At 48.2% G+C, this 20,989-nt stretch overlaps 1 protein-coding gene across 3 annotated transcripts in view; it reads left to right on the top strand.

The window, feature by feature from the left end:
• HIP1R (huntingtin interacting protein 1 related) overlaps nucleotides 1-20,989 on the top strand; it is a 70,665-nt gene that overhangs the window by 45,905 nt on the left and 3,771 nt on the right. For all 3 annotated transcript variants that reach the window (XM_080985423.1, XM_080985425.1, XM_080985424.1), the window contains exons 16-31: nucleotides 140-256; nucleotides 796-897; nucleotides 6,141-6,335; nucleotides 7,237-7,384; nucleotides 7,962-8,048; nucleotides 9,209-9,316; nucleotides 10,149-10,285; nucleotides 11,254-11,364; nucleotides 12,240-12,298; nucleotides 13,823-13,853; nucleotides 14,138-14,200; nucleotides 15,184-15,284; nucleotides 15,405-15,510; nucleotides 17,131-17,254; nucleotides 19,019-19,080; nucleotides 20,190-20,390. In XM_080985423.1, coding sequence (XP_080841549.1) covers nucleotides 140-256; nucleotides 796-897; nucleotides 6,141-6,335; nucleotides 7,237-7,384; nucleotides 7,962-8,048; nucleotides 9,209-9,316; nucleotides 10,149-10,285; nucleotides 11,254-11,364; nucleotides 12,240-12,298; nucleotides 13,823-13,853; nucleotides 14,138-14,200; nucleotides 15,184-15,284; nucleotides 15,405-15,510; nucleotides 17,131-17,254; nucleotides 19,019-19,080; nucleotides 20,190-20,390 — 1,752 coding nt within the window. The remainder of the gene's footprint in view (nucleotides 1-139; nucleotides 257-795; nucleotides 898-6,140; nucleotides 6,336-7,236; nucleotides 7,385-7,961; nucleotides 8,049-9,208; nucleotides 9,317-10,148; nucleotides 10,286-11,253; nucleotides 11,365-12,239; nucleotides 12,299-13,822; nucleotides 13,854-14,137; nucleotides 14,201-15,183; nucleotides 15,285-15,404; nucleotides 15,511-17,130; nucleotides 17,255-19,018; nucleotides 19,081-20,189; nucleotides 20,391-20,989) is intronic.

The raw sequence follows: 20,989 nt of genomic DNA, 5'->3' as shown, positions 1-20,989 counted from the left end.
GAGCAACTTCTTTTGCTATACTAACAATGGTACTCGCTGGATCCAGGGTCCAGGAATTAGAAGGGACCCAGGCACCATACAGACTATCCCTGCAATCTCAAAATGATGCTTAAAATATTTGATGTTTTTTAATACCAAGAATGCAGACACGGCCAAGCAGCTGACAGTTACCCAACAGAGCCAAGAGGAGGTTGCCCTGGTCAAGGAGCAGCTGGCCTTCCAGATGGACCAAGTCAAACGGGAGTCAGAAATGAAGGTTTGCTGCTTTGATCTCTCTTCCCCTGTAACAGGGCAGGGGGCTCCCTATTCAGAAACTGTTGAGGAGCTGTTTTGATCTAGGGGTGGGCTGAGATAATGTTTGGTACTAAACATCTAAAGCACCTGACTTTCTCCCAAAGAATCCTAGGAACTGTAGTTTGTTAAGGGTGCTGAGATTGTAGGCGTGTGAGGGGTAAACTGCAGGTCTCAGGAGTCTTTGGGGAGAAGCAGGGTGTGTTAAATGTGCTTTAACGGTATGGTGTGAATGTGACCATGGAGACTGGGCGCAGCTCAGGACATAATTGAGGGATGGCTCAGCAAGCTTGAGTCCCAAGTTTGTAGTGCTAGGCCCCTGATTCCTGCTGCTCCCCCCTTGTTGACATTAAAAAAGAGATATTGGAGGGCGCAGTTAGGTGCACTGCAAAATGCAGTGGTGTTAAGAGCTCAGCCACACACCACCTTGATTTGCTCAGAGGCATCTGAAAAGTTTGCACATTTTTACAAGGATGCACTTTCTCTTTGATTCCCTCTGTGTAGTTAGAAGATCATATGTTGCAGATGGAGCAGGTGAAGAGAGAACTGGAATCTAAGAAAGAGGAATTGGCTCAGCTTCAGCAGTCACTCAGCCGTTCCAAGCAGGTATGCAGGCTGGGGTCGTTTGTGGCCGGTGTTGTTTGTGGGGCTGAGGGTTAAAATCTTGCAGTGGTTTCCCCTTCCCACATGATACTCTACTGAGGAGTCTCTGATGTATCAGCCACTGAGAGGTACCTTTTTTATACAGGACAGCTCCTTATTGGTTATACCCCATGTTAGCTATACTCAGAGTAGACCCATTGGTGTTAATGGGCATGATTTCAGTGGGTCTGCTCTGAGTATGATTTAGTTCAAAAGAACTCCATGCATTGTGAGTTAGATTTATGTATAACTTTTTTTTAAAGACACCTTTCAATTTAGAAAACTTTGAAGTCAGCTGACAACTATATTAAATTATATATAGTGTGTGTGTATTATATTGCTTTTGTTTGTTGTTGTTTCAAAGTTTGACTGCATGTATCTTTTGTAACTTTGTATGCTGCCTTGAGCACATGTAGGTATAGTCAAGTGGGATTTCAATCCTGAAATAAATCAAATTAAAACAGCATCCACTCAGAATAAAAGCCAGCATTAAAAATAAAATAAAATAGTAGGGAGCTCTCATAAAATAGCAGTGGGAGTATTCCTGTGGGTTGTCTTGCAAAAAGCCATGAGGCATCTGTCTCCACTTTGCTGCCCTGCTGCGCAGTCCTTTGCCTTAGGTGGCCCATAATAATAATAATAATAATAATAATAATAATAATTTATTATTTATACCCCGCCCATCTGGCTGGGTTTCCCCAGCCACTCTGGGCGGCTTCCAAAAGAATATTAAAATACTATGATACATCAAACATTAAAAGCTTCCCTAAACAGGGCTGCCTTCAGATGTCTTCTAAAAGTCTGGTAGTTGTTGTTCTCTTTGACATCTGGTGGGAGGGCGTTCCACAGGGAGGGCGCCACTACCGAGAAGGCCCTCTGCCTGGTTCCCTGTAACTTGGCTTCTCGCAGTGAGGGAACCGCCAGAAGGCCCTCGGTGCTGGACCTCAGTGTCCGGGTAGAACGATGGAGGTGGAGACGCTCCTTCAGGTATACTGGACCGAGGCCGTTTAGGGCTTTAAAGGTCAGCACCAACACTTTGAATTGTGCTCGGAAACGTACTGGGAGCCAATGTAGGTCTTTCAAGACCGGTGTTATATGGTCTCGGCGGCTGTTCCCAGTCACCAGTCTGGCTGCTGCATTCTGGATTAGTTGTAGTTTCCGGGTCACCTTCAAAGGTAGCCCCACGTAGAGCGCATTGCAGTAGTCCAAGCGGGAGATAACCAGAGCATGCACCACTCTGGCGAGGCAGTCCGCGGGCAGATAGGGTCTCAACCTACGTACCAGATGGAGCTGGTACACAGCTGCCCTGGACACGGATTTAACCTGTGCCTCCATGGACAGCTGTGAGTCCAAAATGACTCCCAGGCTGCGCACCTGGTCCTTCAGGGGCACGGTTACCCCATTCAGGACCAGGGAATCCCCCACACCTGCCCGCCTCCTGTCCCCCAGAAACAGTACTTCTGTCTTGTCAGGATTCAACCTCAATCTGTTTGCCGCCATCCATCCTCCAACCGCCTCCAGACACTCACACAGGACCTTCACCGCCTTCACTGGTTCTGATTTAAAGGAGAGGTAGAGCTGGGTGTCATCTGCATACTGATGAACACCCAGTCCAAACCCCCTGATGATCTCTCCCAGCGGCTTCATATAGATATTAAAAAGCATGGGGGAGAGGACAGAACCCTGAGGCACCCCACAAGTGAGAGCCCAAGGGTCTGAACACTCATCCCCCACCACCACTTTCTGAACACGGCCCAGGAGGAAGGAGCGGAACCACTGTATGACAGTGCCCCCAGCTCCCAGCCCCTCAAGACGGTCCAGAAGGATGTTATGGTCGATGGTATCAAACGCCGCTGAGAGATCCAGCAGAACTAGGAAACAGCTCTCACCTTTGTCCCTAGCCCGCCGGAGATCATCAACCAGTGCGACCAAGGCAGTTTCAGTCCCGTGATGAGGCCTGAATCCCGATTGGAAGGGATCCAAATGGTCCGCTTCTTCCAGGCGTGCCTGGAGTTGTTCAGCAACCACTCGCTCAATCACCTTGCCCAAGAATGGAAGATTTGAGACTGGGCGATAGTTGGCCATCGTGGCCGCATCTAAAGATGGTTTTTTAAGAAGCGGTTTAATAACCGCCTCTTTCAGCGGGTCTGGGAAGGCTCCCTCACGGAGGGAAGCATTCACCACCCCACGAAGCCCATCGCCCAGCCCTTCCCGGCTAGCTTTTATAAGCCAGGATGGGCAAGGATCAAGGAGACAGGTGGTTGGTTTCACTCGTCCAAGCAGCCTGTCCACATCCTCGGAGGTAACAGATTGGAATTGATCCCACACAATTTGACTAGACAGGACTCTAGCACTCCCCCGCCCCGGCCCTGCTCCCACGGTGGCGTCTACCTCTTCCCGAATCTGAGCGACTTTATCTGCAAAAAACTTTGCAAAATCATTGCAGGAGATCATGTGGCCCGTATTGGGCCCCGATGTAGCAGGTGGTTCCGCTAAATTGCGGACCACCTGAAAAAGTCTCCTGCTGCTGTTTTCTGCAGATGCAATAGAGGCGGCGAAGAAAGCCTTCTTCGCCGTCGCTACCGCCACTTGGTAGGCTCGACACTGAGCTCTAACCTGTGTCCGGTCAGCTTCAGAATGGGTCATCCGCCACCGGCGCTCTAGCCGTCTCAACGATTGTTTCATTGCCCTCAGATTCGTGGAAAACCACGGGGCCATCCGGGCTCCATGCAATCGGAGAGGGCGCTTCGGAGCCAAACAGTCAATAGCCCTGGTTAACTCCACATTCCAGCGGGCCACCAGGGAATCAGCTGAAAGGCCATCAACATGGGATAAAGCATCCCCTACCGCTCTCTGGAAACCATTTGGATCCATTAAGTGGCGGGGGCGGACCATCCGAATCGGTCCCACCTCCCTGCAGAGGGGAAGGGTCGCGGAGAAGTCAAGTTGCACCAGGAAGTGGTCTGACCATGGCACTTCTTTTGTTTCGCTTTTACTTAGTGTCAGAACACCAACATCCATGGAGGTAAACACCAGGTCCAAGGCATGTCCGTGGCTATGGGTTGGGCCAAACTTATTCAGGGACAGCCCCATGGAGGCCATGCTTTCCACGAAGTCCCGAGCGGCCCCTTGTAAGGTCGTGTCGGCATGGATGTTAAAATCCCCTAGGACAACCAAACTAGGTGTCTCCAGGAGAACATCCGCCACGACCTGAAGCAGCTCGGGCAGGGAATCCTTGGTGCAGCGGGGAGGTCGGTACACCAAAAGGAATCCTGTACTGCCCCTATTGCCCAACTTCCAGAACATGCACTCAGAGAACTGGGTCTTCCCAATAGGATGCCTGGTGCAAACTAATGACTTCCTAAAAATCACTGCAACCCCCCCTCCCCGCCCACAGGGCCTGGGTTGCTGTGCGTAAGAGAAACCTGGTGGACAAGCAGCGGCAAGAACAGGCCCACCTGCTTCATCCAACCAAGTCTCTGTTACACAAGCCAGGTCAAATCCTCCATCCATGATCACGTCATGGATGGCAGTGGTCTTATGAATCATTGACCTGGCATTGCACAGCAGCACCTTCAGGCTATGTGGGTATCCCTTGCTGATTCTAGTATCCGTCCGGACAGGACCAGACCCGGAGGCAGGGATAGTCCTCAGACAACGACTAAACCTGCCTCCTCTGTAATGACATGGTCTGGTCTTAGCGTAACTCCTCCTCCTACCCGTGATCACTGAGATCGGTTGTCCCAGCGCATCCCCCTCCGTGGAACATACCCCAGCCATTTTGTTGGCTGGGACCCACTCCCCGGCAGCCCTGACCCTTCCCCTTAAGAACAAAATAAGACCTTAAAACAATAAAAAACCCCAGAAAACAAAAAACAATACAAATGAAAAACTATAAAAATTACAAATCCATTAAAATCAAACAAATTCCCAACTAAACATCCATCCCACCCCCATCCCCGTCCCCGCATATACAAAAAAATGAAAGGAAAAGGAACATTTTAAAACAAACTCTGCGCCCCTCCGGATCCCCCTGGGTCGCAGCAGCAGTGACAACAACCGTCCCTGTGAGGCCTGTCAGGCCCCGCCCTGGGCCAGGTGGTGAGTGGCAGGAAGGCGCAGGGCCCTCAGACACTCACACAGGAGAGTCCTCCTGGGCAGCAGAGCGCAGCAGTCCCTGTGAGGCCTCAGGCCCCGCCCCGGGCCAGATGGTGAGTGGCAGGAAGGAGCAGGGCCCTCAGACACTCACACAGGAGAGTCCTCCTGGGCAGCAGAGCGCAGCAGTCCCTGTGAGGCCTCAGGCCCCGCCCCAGGCCAGATGGTGAGTGGCAGGAAGGAGCAGGGCCCTCAGACACTCACACAGGAGAGTCCTCCTGGGCAGCAGAGCGCAGCAGTCCCTGTGAGGCCTCAGGCCCCGCCCCAGGCCAGATGGTGAGTGGCAGGAAGGAGCAGGGCCCTCAGACACCCACACAGGAGAGTCCTCCTGGGCAGCAGAGCGCAGCAGTCCCTGTGAGGCCTCAGGCCCCGCCCCGGGCCAGATGGTGAGTGGCAGGAAGGAGCAGGACCCTCAGACACTCACACAGGAGAGTCCTCTTGCACTGTCCCAATGTTAAGGGTGCTTTGGTTGCGCCTTCCCTGAGAACCCTCTCCACTACTCTCTAGAGAAGCTCATCTCATGCTTTTGATGTGCCCATATACTAGACTGTTTATTGCTTATTGTTTTTTCATTTTATTCACAGCATTTATATGCAGCTCTTTAGTTGCAAAGGCTCATGGAGCAGCTTGGAAATCATTAGAAATAACACAAGCTTACAATCTAAAAAGCCATGATGTAAAAAGGAAAAGGGGTGGGGATGGAAGAGGAGCTCAAACTGGAGCACCAAATTGTTGGAAGGCTCTGATAATAACCAGCTGGGATTAAAATAGCCCATTTTTCTTGTCCCAAACTCACCAAAAGTTGAGGTTTGTAACTCAAATCCTTCACCTGTTCCTTCGCCTCTTGCAGTGTCATGTGGTTTAGGTGGAGGAAACTCCTCTTAAGCCTTCCCACCCAAGTCATCTTAGGTTAAATTACCTCATGAAGAGGACAATGAGCATGTGAAAAACCGCATTAGTAGGGGGAGGTGATTGAGAGGGTGGGGCCAAGCTGAAGCGGGAGAGCTGGGCAATGAAGCTGTGAGCCAGCAGGTCGCTTGTCCTCCATGCAGGCCGGTTCAGACCTCAACACCCAACTGGAAGCCCTCCAGGCTGAGAAGGAGACACTGAGGAAAGTGGTCAGTGAGAAGGACTGTGAGCTCATCTCGACAAAGGGCCTGATCCAAGAAAAGGAGCTGCTCTTGAGCCAGGAAGCAGAGAAGAGAGCAAAGGAAGTTCAGGAGCTGCAAGGGAAGCTCTTGGAAAAGGTACTCAAGGGAGAAACAAAGTCTTGGCAGCGGAGGCTGGTCCATCGGGTGTGTGGGACGCTGCCCTGACAGCTCGCTCTGTGCTTGGCCAGACCTCTCCTGCCTGCTTACCTCCAGCCAGCCCAGGGGATGATCCTGGATATCAGCTTCCTCCTCCCCAGGGCTTCTCCAGAATGGTGCTTTTTGCTAGAGTATTCTGAAACATGTCATTGACACAATAATAGAGCATTAGTGGTGAATTTATACCGGACCATCCACACTTCATTCCGCTTTATTAGCCATTCTGCGATGCTTCCCCAGCACTCCTGCATTACTGTTGTCTTGAGGGGCGCTCCTGCACTGTAGGGCAACAAAAGTGAGGCAAAAGGACCCCTAGAACACTTGTGGCATGAAAAGTTCCAGGAATTTCTGCAGAAGGTTACAGGACATGCGCTGTTTGGAAATGAAGCAGGATGTCTGCCCTGAAACTTTTGTAGGTGTGAACAGTATTGAAAATGGGGTTGTGTATAACCATCCTTATATTATCATGAGCACAAACCATCATGAATGCACAACAAGGATGTCTGGAAGGGCCCCTTCCTCCCAGTACTGCCATTACAGGAGTCAATATGAGAACGGGGGCAACACTAGAATGCATTGGCTCTGTCCGTCATTGGCTCTGGCTCCGCCTGCCATTAGCCTCCTTGCCAGTTCCCAAAAGACACCGGGCACAACTGAGCCTTGGAAAGCTTTTGTCTGGTTAGGGAAGGGAAGGGAAACAGCGGGCTGAGCAATGGAGAGAGGGAGCCAGTTAGCAGCACTGTAGGCCTCCCCTTTGCCCAGTCTGGATCATGAAAGAGCAGTGAATATGTGGGTCCCGGGAGGGCACTGTTAACTTAAACACTTTGGGACAATCCCACAGAAAGGTCAGGAACAGAACCTGCAGCAGAAACTCCTGGAGGAGCAGTTCAGCATCCTGCAAGGGACAGTGAAGGAGGCGGAGAGCATCATTCAGGACGCCGTTGCCAAGCTGGACGATCCTTTGCACATCCGATGCACCAGTTCACCAGGTAGGTCTAAAGGTCCAAGGGCATGGATGAGTCTGACAGTGGCTTGGCTTTGTTTTGTTTTTCTTAACCTATTTTTTAAGAAGAGCAAGTTCCTGTCCCTTGTAACAGCCCAGGAATCCTTGAGTAAACCTCTCAAGCAAGCCTGGTATCATTCAGAATCCTGAGGCAGTGGCCAAGGCCCTCCCAGGGATGCCTGTCCTAGCCCCCTCCTCTCAAATCCAGCCCCCACTCCATGCTCCAATTAGCAACCTGAGAGAGTTGCCTTTTCTATGTCCTACAATGCCCCAAGTGATGCTGCATTGAGGCCATTGTGAGACATTTAAATGGTAGCTGGCCCAGACCTGGTTGTCTGCCTGTTGGAGCACTGCTGCTGCCAAGGAATCACACCAGGGCTGAGCCCCACAACCCCTTTCAGGGATGTAAGGGAGGGAGCCTGCCAGGGGAAACCTGGGCAGCTGAGGCTCCTTCTGTCTGGAGCTGGCTCTGCTTCTAAGGCACAAAAAGCACCTGCACGAGAGTCCATTTTATCTTGTTTTCCCATAGGCCTCCTTCTCTGCCCTTGCTTTTCTCTCTGCAGATTACCTCGTCAGCCGCGCACAAGCAGCACTGGAGTCAGTGAACGCTGTGGAAAGTGGACATGGGCGCTACCTGTCCAACCTGGCAGGTAAACATTGCTGGGTTGCCACTGCAGTTCTCCTACTTGTGGGGCAGGGTGGGAGTGTAGGGAGTCTGGTGTTGCTGGCAAAGACAGATTGTGCCTCTCCTGCCATCACGAACATTGTTTCTTCAAATGCTCCCCCCCCCCGGCCAACCCCCTCACCAAAAAAGAAAAGCTAAATGTCTGGTGACTACATGGAACATTTCACCAAGTGGTAAAGCTTCAGGTTGATTTTTAATCCTTGCACTTTTAGCTATGTTCTACACGCCCCCCCCCCCCGTGGAGGGGGTAGGTCTGTGGGATGGGTTTGGATGGAGTCAATAAAAGGTGCAGCCGCAAAGCCTTCTGCTCACGAGTTATCCAGTCTTGGAGGTGTTAAGCCTGTGCCTTCCGTTGCTGGGGGATGCAGGTGGGGAAAGTGCTGTTGTGGCAGGTCCTTTTGTGAGCTTCCCAGAGACACCTGGCTGGCCGCTGTGAGAACCAGGTTGCTGGACCTTTGGCTTGAACCAGCCGTCGGGTTCTTCTGATTCTTTTTTCTTTTTTCTTCTCAAATGTTTTGCATTGAATTTTAATAACAACAAGCAAGTTACAGAAAAAAGAAAGAAAATAGTTTTTTTTATTAAAAAAACCAAGAAGTTGTCACAATTGCCAATAAAGTATAGGAAACAGCTGTGTGATTTGCGGAGTCAAGAATAAAACATATCAAGAGGAAGAGGATGTGTAGTCTATAATTGCAAAGGGTTCCATGGTCTGAACTGAAACAATTACAAATTGTTATTTCAAAACAGAAGATTAAAATACCTTGAACTGTACTAAACCCAGACACTTGCACAGCCCTGTTTAACCTGAGCTGCTGTATTCGTGTATAAAATGAAATTGGACCAAATGACAAAGATAGTGATCTTGAGCATTTTGGCCCCTGAACTCTTCTGATGTTCTTATGGGATGGCCACAGTTCAGAGCTACAGTGGGGTTAGAAGAGAGAAGAGCTGGGGGAAGAGTTGGACTGAGGTTAACCTACGTTTAACCTGGACAAACCTTCAGGGTCTCTGCTCCTTGTGGTGCTTAGCTGAATGCTGCCACTCTGGGCTTATCTCAAATGAGATGGTTTTATCCCTGTGATCCACTTCTGGATTTCCATCTTGGTATTTCTCTTCATTTCTTAGATGTCACTGGATTGGTTGGTGCTCTGGCCCAATTTGCCCACCTGACTGCAGACACCATTGTGAATGGCAGTGCCACTTCCCACCTGGCGCCCACAGATCATGCAGACAGTGAGTAAATTTACAAAGGTTCTTTTTCCCCACCCCTGAAGTCAGAAGTGATGCAACTCTTTTCACACGATTTTCCTGAATGCGAAACCTGGCTTTTAGAAATGGTTGGAACCCAGTGTGTAAGGACCAGGAGACTTCAAGCGCCTCTTTGCTATCTGGGTTTTTTCTTCTTCTTCAATCCATTCATGCATCCTCTAAACAGGGGAGGGGCAACTTTTGCCTGGCTGGAATGTGCCCTTGATCTCTGAGAATGCTTCTTGCATACCTGGATGGGAGGATAGAGAGAGAGAGGCATGAATGTGTAGAAACAAGCCTACCATACAAAGGAAAAAACCACATTTGTTCCTTTCCCAATTTTGCCTACTGCTGGCATGTGGCCCCTGGAAACAGAGGAGGTGTGTTTACTGTGTGCAAATTTGAGCATGTTCATCAGTCTCTAAACTCATAAAGTTAGCACTGAAGGCTTCTGTAATTGGGTGACAATCCTAGAACTTACTATGGGGATAAGGAGACACAAGCATGGTCAGGTGCAAGAATAACATCCATATTTCTGATGTGTGTAATGAACTCTGCTCTTCCTTGGGGCTTGCACTGGGCTCTTATCCAGATTACAGATCAGGCCAACATCCTCATAGCTCCCACAATCCTGCAATATCTGTTATTCCCAAAGCATACCCTGAGCCTCAGGACTTCCACACATTTGTTCTGAAATGCTTCTCCTGTAGCTCCTCCAATGAAAGCTAAAAAATGAGCTTATTCCTGAGCTTCCCACAGTCATGCTAGTTTCCCTTGTATGTGTGTAATTTTTATTTTATTTTCTTCTTCTTGCCAGAATTGACTGAAACCTGCAGGGACTGTGGGCAGCAGAGTCTGGACTATCTGAGCAAGCTGAAAGACAAACAGTCTCTCCGACAAGCAGATTTGGCAGATGTGAGGAAGAGGCTGCTGGGACTTCTTCAGCTGGGACAGGTAAACAGAGTTGAGGAATGGAGTGGGGAAATCCATTGGGGAACACTGTAATCTCACAATTTATGCTTATTAGTGTACTTCTACACTTCCCTAACTTGGCCATGGCAGTGAGGAGGCAAAACATAGAATTGTAGAGTTGGATGGTCCAAGGGGTCATCTCATCCAGCCCCCTGCAATGCAGGAATCGCAAGTAAAGAATCGCTGACAGATGGCCATCTAACCTCTCTTTAAAACCTGCAGTGAAGGAGAGCCCACCACCTTCTAAGGGAGTCCATTCCACTGTTGAGTGACTCGCTGTCTAGAACTTATTCCTAATGTTTAGTTGGAACCTCCTTCCTTATAATTTGTATCCGTTGACTAATGGTTTCTTTCAGTAAAAGAGCAGCTAGCTGTGTAATGCTGGGGTGGGGGAACTGCAGCGCTCCATATGTTGTTCAACTACGTTGTCCTTGGCCATAGGCCACGCTGGCTGGGGCTAAGGGGAGTTGGAATCCAAAAAAACTTGAATGGAGGACTGCAGGATCTTCACACTTCAAAGTGTTGGTGTTGACCTTTGAAGCCCTACATGGCTGAAGGAGCGTCTCCACCCCCATCGTTCAGCCCAGACAATGTGGTCCAGCACTGAGGGCCTTCTGGCAGTTCCCTCACTGTGAGAAGTGAAGTTACAGGGAACCTTCTTGGCAGTAGTGCCCTTCCTGTGGAATGCCCTCCCAGCAGATGTCAAAGAGTTAAGCAACTATCTAATTTTTCAGAGATATCTGAAAGCAGCCTTGTTTCAGGAAGCTTTTAATGTTGGTTGTTGTTGTAGTAGTAATAATAGTAGTTGTTTGCTGTATTTTTGTTGGAAGCCTCCCAGAGTGGCAATCCAGTCAGTTGGGCAGGGTACACAAAATTTCTTCTTCTTCTTCTTCTTCTTTTCCATTTGAGCCAAGTGTCCCCTTTAAGGACTCTCTTTCTATTTTGACCAGGAATTGAGACCCAAAAGCTTAGACATCCGGCAAGAAGAACTGGGTGACATGGTTGACAAAGAGATGGCCTCCACCTCTGCTGCAATCGAAGACGCGGTCAGGAGGATAGAGGTGAGATGAACCTGTTTGGTTGGTTGTTTTATTAATAGTCAACCTTTTAGGGAAGGCCGTGTGCAGCTGAAGCATATCCACTTGAAATACATTTGAGTGGTAAAAAAAACCAGAATAGTAAGCAACTACCAGGATTCAAGAATCAGGGGCATAAAAACATTAAAGGAAGGCAGACTGAACAAATAAGTCTTCAAGACATGTTTGAAGGCCTTTTGTAGTTCTGAAGGGAGTTCCGCTGCACCAAGTAGACCCTGTCCTTTCTCCCCACCACCCTAATTAACAGCACTTGTGGGCAGTCAAGTAAGTGCCACTGTAGTTGAACTCAGGGCTTTTTTGCAGACGGAACTTAGTTCAGAACCTCTTTTTCTAGAAAAATAGCATTGGTTGAACTTAATAAAATGGGCAGATGTCATATGGGTGAAGATGTACTTGAGTGGCAAAAGGAGAGTACAACTCTGCTCAGTACACAACTGCTTGACTTGTTATTTGTGATATTTTTAGGATGCAGTAAACTGCTTAGCACTTTTCTTTTGACGTGTCAAGCAGTATATAATTTACCTAAATGAAACAAATAAATATAAATTACCCAGATAAATGATTAATAGGTGGACTTCGCTGCCACAAGATGTAGTGGTTGGTTGGTGGCTTTAAAAGGCAATTGGGCATGTTTGTGAAGAAAGAAGCATGTCAGTGGCCATTAGTCCCAATAGCTAAATGGAGGGGGGTGGGGGGTGGCATCATTGTCCTGCTTAACAGCTTCTTTGAAGCATCTTGCTGGCTGCTATAAAGACCAGGGGCACCTTTGTCAATTAGACCCCAACTACAGGCCTGTTGTGATGCCCGACTGAATGAAGCTCTGTTTGATTTTTCTGCAGGAAATGATGAATCAGGCCAGAATAGAGAGTTCTGGTGTGAAATTAGAAGTAAATGAAAGGTGAGTCTGCAGGATCAAAGATCCACAAGGATGTAGTTTATACTTGGGCTACATTTCTTTTTCATTTGCAACACTTCCAGCTAAAAAAGAATTTCTGATAACACAGATAGGAAAGACTTTTGCCAGGGACCTGGAGAGAGCACACTTGGAATACCACTTGGAGATTTTGAAAAAAATAAGTGTAATAATAATGATGATGATGAGTTATGGTCATCTTGCCTCAGAAACAATATTGTAGAGCTGGAAGACTATGATGGACCTTTGGCCTGATCCTGCAGAACTGTTCTTACATTCTTATCTGCTACCTGTATTACTTTATTCAAAGAGTTTTCAATACAATCACATTTCAAATCACTTTTCAGCCATGAAGCTCACCCTGAAGGTATATATGGAAGGTATATTTGGGAAAGTAGTTATCTCTCTTGATCTAAGCTGCTAATCTTGCAGGGTTGTTGTGAGGATAAAAAGCAATAATCCACTGTTTGTTGCCTTGAGCATGTGGATTTGCATAATATTGTTGGCACAGACTGAACCCCCAGCACTCAGCGTTTGAACTGAAGCATGAGTTTTCCTGTTTGTTTTGCTACTGAATAACCTCTTGCTGTGCTGTAGAGGTGATTCCTTTTTACTGAAGGGTCTCTTCTCCCATGGTTCAGCTCGCCTGCCTTTTGTTTTGTTTGTGTGCAATAAGTGTAGTGTAGTTCTAGAGACCTGAAGAGGCTTTGCCATAGATAACTAAGGAAGGAGACGCTGTTGGTGTGCATGATTATTTTCCCCTTCAATATATTCTTGGGTCCTAATGCTGTGTTCTGTCACTAGATGGTAAAGGGACGCAGGTGGCGCTGTGGTCTAAACCACTGAGCCTCATGGGCTTATCGATTGTAAGGTCAGCAGTTCGAATCCACGTGATGGGGTGAACTCCCATTGCTCTGTTCCAGCTTCTGCCAACCTAGCAGTTCGAAAGCACCCCAGTGCAAGTAGATTAATGTAGTGGGAAGGTAAACAGCATTTCCATGCGCTCTGGCACGACTCACGGTCCTCCATGCACCAGAAGTGGTTTAGTCCTGCTGGCCACATGACCCAGAAAGCTGTCTGTGGACAAATGCCGGCTCCCTCGGCCTGAAGCGAGATGATCGGTGATTTTGACTGGACTTAGCCACCCAGGGGTTCTTTACCGTTACCTTTACCTAGTAGATGGTGCTGCAGTGCTGGCTGTTTACCTCTTTTTATATCATAACACAAACAGCATTGCAGTGATCCCTGGCGAAAGAATTGAAGCAATTCACCGACAAAGAGAAGAGTGAAATAACCACCCCCATGCTTTTTCGTTTACTGTGCACCCTCAGAGAATCAATTTCAAGGTTCCTTGGGAGAAACAAGAAAAAGTGGTTTTAAACTGTTTTCCCTTGGTAGTGTAGATGCAAACAACAATAGAATCATCATTATTTAAAATGTTATTTCCAAATTTTAGGGCTTAATCAATCCTTTGAGAGAGTTAAGCATCTTCTTTTTTGTTTCCCACAGAATCTTGAACTCTTGCACAGACTTGATGAAGGTGAGTGCCTTTGTAATTTATTAAAGCCCCAGCTAAATACTTGAAAAACCCAGCTGTTACCAGATGGCTGGACTTCTGGAGGGTATTTAACACTGCATGGTTAACAAGATCTCTAGATATTCAGCATGACCTTTTATTTCAGGTTAGCATTACCACTAAGGGAAGTTTCAGAAGTATTGTACTGTGTCTGGAGGGGAGGGTCTTTTTTGTTGTACTGGAATCCCTAAAGCTGTAGGGAAATCCTTCTATTAAACAGAGTGGTTTGTTGTTTTTGTCTCTTTCAGGCAATCAGGCTTCTTGTGATGACATCTACACATTTACAGAAGGAGATAGTAGAAAGTGGAAGGGTAAGGCTGTTCTTTTTGGACCTTATGTTCTTCCTTTGCATGAAAAGTATGGGGGGCACTGAACATCTGGCAGGGAGAAGCCTGGAAATGTGGGCTGCACCAGCTCCTTGTGTCACATCATTACTTAAGATTGAAGACTCCCAAGTAATGGTTTTGTCTGTTTTCTCGTGGCCTCTATGAAGCATTTAAAGCTATATCAAATGCTATTCAGATAATGCCTCTTCCTTCTCTACAAGAGAACCTGTTTTTATTGCATTCCCAACCATTGGCTATGCTGGCTGAGGCTGATAAGAGTTGGAATCTAGCAAGCCCTGGAGGCCCAGAAGATCCCCATCCATGCTCGAGAGCAGGGTTAACCAAACTTGGGTCTCCAGCTATTGGTGGACTACAACCCCCATCATCCCTAGCTAGCAGGACCAGTGGTCAGGGATGATGGGAATTGTAGTCCAACATCATTTGGGAACCCAAGGTTGGAGAAAGGCTGCTCTAGAGTAAAGAATGCTGAGAAGGAACTCCCCTGACCCCACCTCTTCCCTCTCTTCTCTTGAGTCAGTAAAACAACTCTTGCTGCAGACCTGTATTAAGCACCCCAGCAGGGCCTCCTCTTGGGGGAACCACTTCCATCAGGAATTGTGAGCCTGTGGCTCTCCAGAAGTTGCTGGACTACAACTCCCACCATCCCTGGCCGCTGGCTGTGCTGGCTGGGACCGATGGGAGTTCTAGACCATGTTCCTCCTAATCCCTGAGCTAGATGGACTTCCTGCCACCACTTGCATCCGTCCCCAGTATAAGGCGGCTTTGTTTACCCATTTGTGACCTTTCAGTAAGCACACCTGTCACCCCAGTCTTTGAAGAAGCTACCAGAGGGTGTGTTTTCCAGGCAGAGTTGCATCATCTTTTCCATTTTGAAGCATGTTTTGCTTACCAAATAAAGCTCAGCCTTATTGTGAAAGCTAAGTGTCCTATCTCTCATGGAACACTAGGGGGCAGCAACACCGCAGGAGTTTTATGCCAAGAACTCGCGTTGGACGGAGGGACTCATCTCTGCTTCTAAAGCCGTGGGATGGGGAGCAACACAGCTTGTGTAGGTATCTCAGTTGCTTGGGCTTCCTTTTCCAAGCCACTTGCTTTGTGGATTGAAACACAAGGGAATGCAGAGCCGCATCTGGCTTCACTAATCCTGTCTTTTTGCTCCCCACTTCAGAGAGTCTGCGGACAAAGTTGTCCTACACACAGGCAAATATGAGGAACTGATTGTCTGTTCGCACGAAATCGCAGCCAGCACAGCTCAGCTTGTAGCTGCCTCCAAGGTAATCACCCCAGAAGGAAAAATAGTCTGCACTCTTCTCAAACTGTGCAGAACTGGGTGCAGTTCACATGCCTACAGCCCCATCTCAGAAGCAACATGCTTTGCATTGGGCTGGGAATTCTGGATTTTTTGCTCTTAGAACTGTACCAAAAACATCCAATGAAATCTCAAATGAGAAAGGAGAGTGAGGGTTCTGTTGCCAAAGTAGGCTCTAGTGTGCCCAGAGCCCCTTGCAGAAGCAACTTCCTACATAGGTAAAGGTAAAGGTAAAGGGACCCCTGACCGTTAAGGCCAGTTGCAGATGACTCTGGGGTTGTGGCGCTCGCTTTACAGGCTGAGGGAGCCAGCATTTGTCTGCAGACAGCTTCCGGGTCATGTGGCCAGCATGGCTAAGCCGCTTCTGGTGAACCAGAGCAACGTACAGAAACACAGTTTACCTTCCTGCTGGAGTGGTACCTATTTATCTACTTGCACTTTGACATGCTTTTGAACTGCTAGGTTGGCAGAAGCAGGGTGGGAGCTCACCCCGTTGCAGGGATTCAAACTGCTGACCTTCTGATCGGCAAGTCCTAGGCTCTGTGGTTTAGACCACATGCTCAGGTACAAATATGCTTAGCAGCTATAACTCATAAGAACACCATAAGACCCCTGCTGGATCAGGCCAATGGCCCATCTAATGTCGCGTCCTGTTCTCACGCCAGCCAGATGCCTGTGGGAAGCCTGCAAGCTTCCCCACCCGTGGTTCCCTCAGGGGACCATTTTCCTCTGCTACCATCTTCATTTGAAGCTTTTTGCATTTCCTGGGTTCATTCTCAAGGCCCCAAACCTGAACCCAGAAAATAGCACACTGCCAATCCTCTCTTTTCGCCTCTCTACTTTTGCAAAGTGGCTGCAGTTATCAGAGGTTGGCCCTGGGGGAAAGATGAAGGTGTAAGGTACCAAAGGAGAGTTCTCTCCCCCGCCTTCACTCCTCACTGGTTTCCACAAATTCACAGAGGAGGTTGAGGCTATCAGTGCTGATAACCATAAGGGATATGTACTACCTCCAATATCTGAGGTGGGTGCTAGGAATCACAGCTGGAGAGAGTTGTTGTTGTACTTGGGTCCTGTTGTGGGCTTCCCATAGACACCTGCTTGTCTGCTGTGAGAATAAGATTCTGGACTAAATGGGCCTTTGGTCTGATCCAGCAAGACTCTTCTTATGTTCTTATGAGACGCCCCCATTTCAAAGCAACTGTGGAATGGCACGCTCCTTTCCTACCTCTCTGGTGGTGCTCAGCTGAATGCCTCCACTTTGAGGAGTGCCTTTGCTCACTTCTCTTGAAGGATTTCCATCCAGGATGTGGGACTAGATGGCCCTTTGCTCTGATGCAGCAGGACAAGACTTATGTCCTTAACCTGCAGACTAGGAAATAAAACAGCAGAGATTTTTCAGCATCCTAAGCTCTGCCTCCAAGTTGTTTACTGTAACAAGTATGTACACAGCCCTGGTTCTGAAATGAACTGGCCTCAAGCTGCTGCTGCTCAAAGCTTTAGGTTGGACTAGCAGACCTTTTTTTGCTCATGTTTTCCTTACACCTGGCAAAAGATTTGAAAGAAGCAATATTCTTGATGATGGCAGGTGAAAGCCGAGAAGCACAGCAGAAACCTAGGAAAGCTCCAGGAATGCTCGCGCACCGTCAATGAAATGGCTGCCAATGTCGTGGCTTCCACAAAGTCAGGCCAAGAGCAGGTTGAAGACAAAGGTGAGCTGCTGGGGTCTGGGCATGGCAGTGGAGCTGGGCGTGGAGGTGGGAAACGCAGCGTGAAATGGCAGACTTGCGTTCTTGAAAATGCTTTTTTAAAGGCTTTCTGGTGCTTGCAAAATTGTGAGAAGGAAAGTGTGACATGAGGAGAACAGGGCTAATATGAAAGGCCGACAGAGTTACAGTGGTACCTCAGGTTACATACGCTTCAAGTTACATATGCTTCAGGTTACAGACTCCGCTAACCCAGAAATAGTGCTCCAGGTTAAGAACTTTGCTTCAGGATGAGAACAGAAATTGTGCTCCGGCGGCGCAGTGGCAGCAGGAGGCCCCATTAGCTAAAGTAGTGCTTCAGGTTAAGAACAGTTTCAGGTTAAATACGGACCTCCGGAATGAATGAAGTACTTAACCTGAGGTACCACTGTATTTATTTATTATTTATTACTATTACCCCTACTCAGGGTGGTGTACATGCTGCTCCTCATTTATCCACACAACAACTCTGTGGGGAAGGTTGGGCTGAGCAGCTGACTATCCTGGGCCCATTCAGGCCGCAGTCGTAAAATGCAATTACCAGGAAGTAAGGCACCATTGAGACTCACTTCTGAGGAAATACAGTGGTATCTCTGGTTAAGAACTTAATTTGTTCTGGAGGTCTGTTCTTAACCTGAAACTGTTCTTAAGCTGAAGCACCACTTTAGCTAATGGGGCCTCCTGCTGCCGCCGCGCTGTTGCGCAATTTCTGTTCTCATCCTGAAGCAAAGTTCTGAACCCGAGGTACTATTTCTGGCTTAGCAGAGTCTGCAACCTGAAGCGTCTGTAACCCGAGGTACCACTGTAGTGGCAGGGAAGCACAAGTGGGGAGGGGGCTGTTGCTTTCAGGGTCTGCCTGCAGGCTTCCTATAGGTATCTGGATGATCTCTGTAAGAGGAGGGTCTCTCTGGAGTGAAACCAGTGCTTTAATCACTGAACTGGACTCACTCCACGGGCAGTTAATAGGGCCTTTGTTTTTTGTTACATTATGTTACATAGCACACTGCGTGATAAACACTGGAATTTGCTTCCACAAAATGTGGGGCTGGCCACCAACCCAGGTAGCTTTGAGAGGGATTAGACAGTTCCATGAAGGAGGAGGCAGCTAGCCATAGAGACTAGTCATGCTGGCTCTCTGGGGCTGGCCTTGTGCCTCTGAGTTCCTGGGGAACACGGGTGGGGGAGGGTGACTGCGCTCCTGCCCTGCTTGTGGTCTTCCCCTCTAGAGACATCTGGCTGGCCTCTGGTGTGGCCCATCTTGTCTTCTGTGGTTCTCAAAAAGAAACTACTAAGCTGTTAATGAGAGAGGAGTTATTTTGCATATTAAAAACCCCTGCCTAGCCTTTTTATAGCTGTGAAGTTTTATGCTTGGTGCCATGTGCAACTTCCAGGGAGATGTGGGCAGAACTTCATTGAACAGCCTCGTGTATTGGACTAGATGTGTCGGGGGCAAATATGTTCTATTGAACAGCAAGAGGCTTTTCTAAAAGGTGCAATAGCACAGACGGCTTTCCCCAAATGCTGTTATTGCTCAAAATGGTGAAGGTTTCCAGTCTTTCCTGCTACATACTAAGTTGCTCAACACTCCTACTGAAGCAAGAACACACTGGTGAGGGGCTGGGTTTAGGGTAGCAGAAAGTGGCAACTTTTCAGTTTTAAAAAATGCCCCCCACCTCCCTGCTGAAAACATATGTAGTTTCTACAACAAACTTGCTTTTCTCTTCCTTTCAGAGACCATGGACTTCTCTGGAATGTCCTTAATCAAACTTAAGATGGAGGAAATGGAGACACAGGTGCTGTTTGGGTTCTTTGGAAAAACAGGGGAAGTGTTGAAAAGATTCCTGGGGAAGTATAAAATAGAAGCTGGGTTAATCGTTCCCAAAGTGACTCTCACACAAGAGCCAAGTGCCCCTTGAGCATCTGAGGGATGAGATGTCATCAATGGGACATCTTTAAATAGGCCATGCAGACTGGGGTTTCATACTGGTGTTATGTAAGCCATGATTTGTTTGCTGAAGAGCAAGTTGAAAGCAAGCCTTAATAAGAATTTGCAGTTGCTGCCTCCTCCCACCGTATTTAAGGCTACAGAGGTTGAGCCTGACTCTCCTTGCCCAGTAGCCCTTCTTTGGATCTATCTGTCTACTCTAATCCTTACCTTTTCCCACAACAGTGGCTTGATTTCAGCATGTCAGTTACAGCTGGCAGAGCTTGGAAACACAACTAGCCTTTCAGATGCTGGTGTCCTCCAGCTGTTTTGCACTACAACTCCCGTCGGCCCCAACCAGCATGGCTGTGGGTGATGAGAGTTTCGCATGGTCCAAACCAGTTGAACAAGCTGAGCAAGGGGTGGACTCTGTGAATGTTTTAGTAACACATAACAGCCAAGGGTTTGAATATCACAGGGCAGACAACAGAGCATGGAGAAGCAGGGATAATGAGAACAGCGTGTCTTCGTTCAGCTACACATACCGTATTTTTCCATGTGTAAGACTAGTTTTTCCCCCTAAAAAATAATGTCAAAAATAAGGGGCGTTTTATACATGGGGGCATCCTATAGATGGAAAAATACGGTACTTGGTCCCCAGACCCTATTCTCCAAGCCTAAGCAGTTGTGCCACGGAAGACAAGGCAGTTGAGAAAATGAGGTGTGGGACACGTGTGGGGCTGCGTGGATGCAATTCCAGGCATAAGGAGGAGAAAAGGCAGCAGTGGGAGACCTTTTGGCCACCTGGGAGTAGAGATGCCAAGTTAGAAATATTCCCGCACTCTGGCCATGGGAGTAGATCTATGGATAACATGTGAACTAAGCAAGAGTGACTATGTTCAACAGCTGCATAAGAAGTGGGGTGTCTCTGATATTTCTCACTCCCCATAGCTCAACAGAGAATGTTGCTTGTTGCAGGTGAAAGTGCTGGAGTTGGAAAAGACCCTGGAGAATGAGAGGCTTCGCCTTGGGGAGCTGAGAAGGCAGCATTATGCCTTGGCTGGTATTGACTATGAGAGCGCAGAGGGGGGGAAACCAACAGTTGCCCGCAAGCCAGGCAGCTTAAAGAAGCCTCCGGTTGCTCAGAAGCCTGTCCAGTCCCTGAAGCCAACCTGTGAGGTACAGTATACTCTCAGCCGCAGAACAAGGGGTGTGCATGGTTGCAGAAAGCAACAGCCTTTTCACAGCAGTCAGGCCCAGAAAACATTATGAGGCTAGCAAGCTTATGTGATTCATTCATTACCAGGATAAGTGCATGTTTGTCACGGTTGTACGGGATTCACGTAGGGAAGCCAAATCGAGTTTTCCCCTCTGAGGAATCCTCTGGAGACTCTGCTTGCCACAAAAAATGGTGATTCCCAGGCAGTGGGCATAATACTGTGGAGGGTGCAGAAGAGCACTGCAGTGGCTAAAGGGAGACTGAGGAACATGCTGGGGCACGTAATAGTGTCTGTAGAATGGCAACCAATGCTGCAGTAGTAGATTAAAACAAAACGGCCTTACCTCTCCTGTAATACTAGAAATTTGGGGTCACCCCAGTGAAACTGAAATCAGCAATACAGGAAAGCATTTCTTCACACATCTAGTCTGTGCAATCTGCTGCCCCAAGATAACTGCCATTTGCTGAATGAGAAAACACAGCCATTCACAAGCTGCGGCAAGGGTGGGCAACTTGTGGCTCTCCAGGTGCTGCTGGACTGCAGCTCTCACCATACCTG

This window comes from Podarcis pityusensis, assembly GCF_964106645.2.
Source record: "Podarcis pityusensis genome assembly, chromosome: 16".
Lineage (NCBI taxonomy): Eukaryota > Metazoa > Chordata > Lepidosauria > Squamata > Lacertidae > Podarcis > Podarcis pityusensis.
The sequence above is the reverse complement of the archived record's forward strand: the minus strand, read 5'-3'. Positions and strand labels throughout refer to the sequence as shown.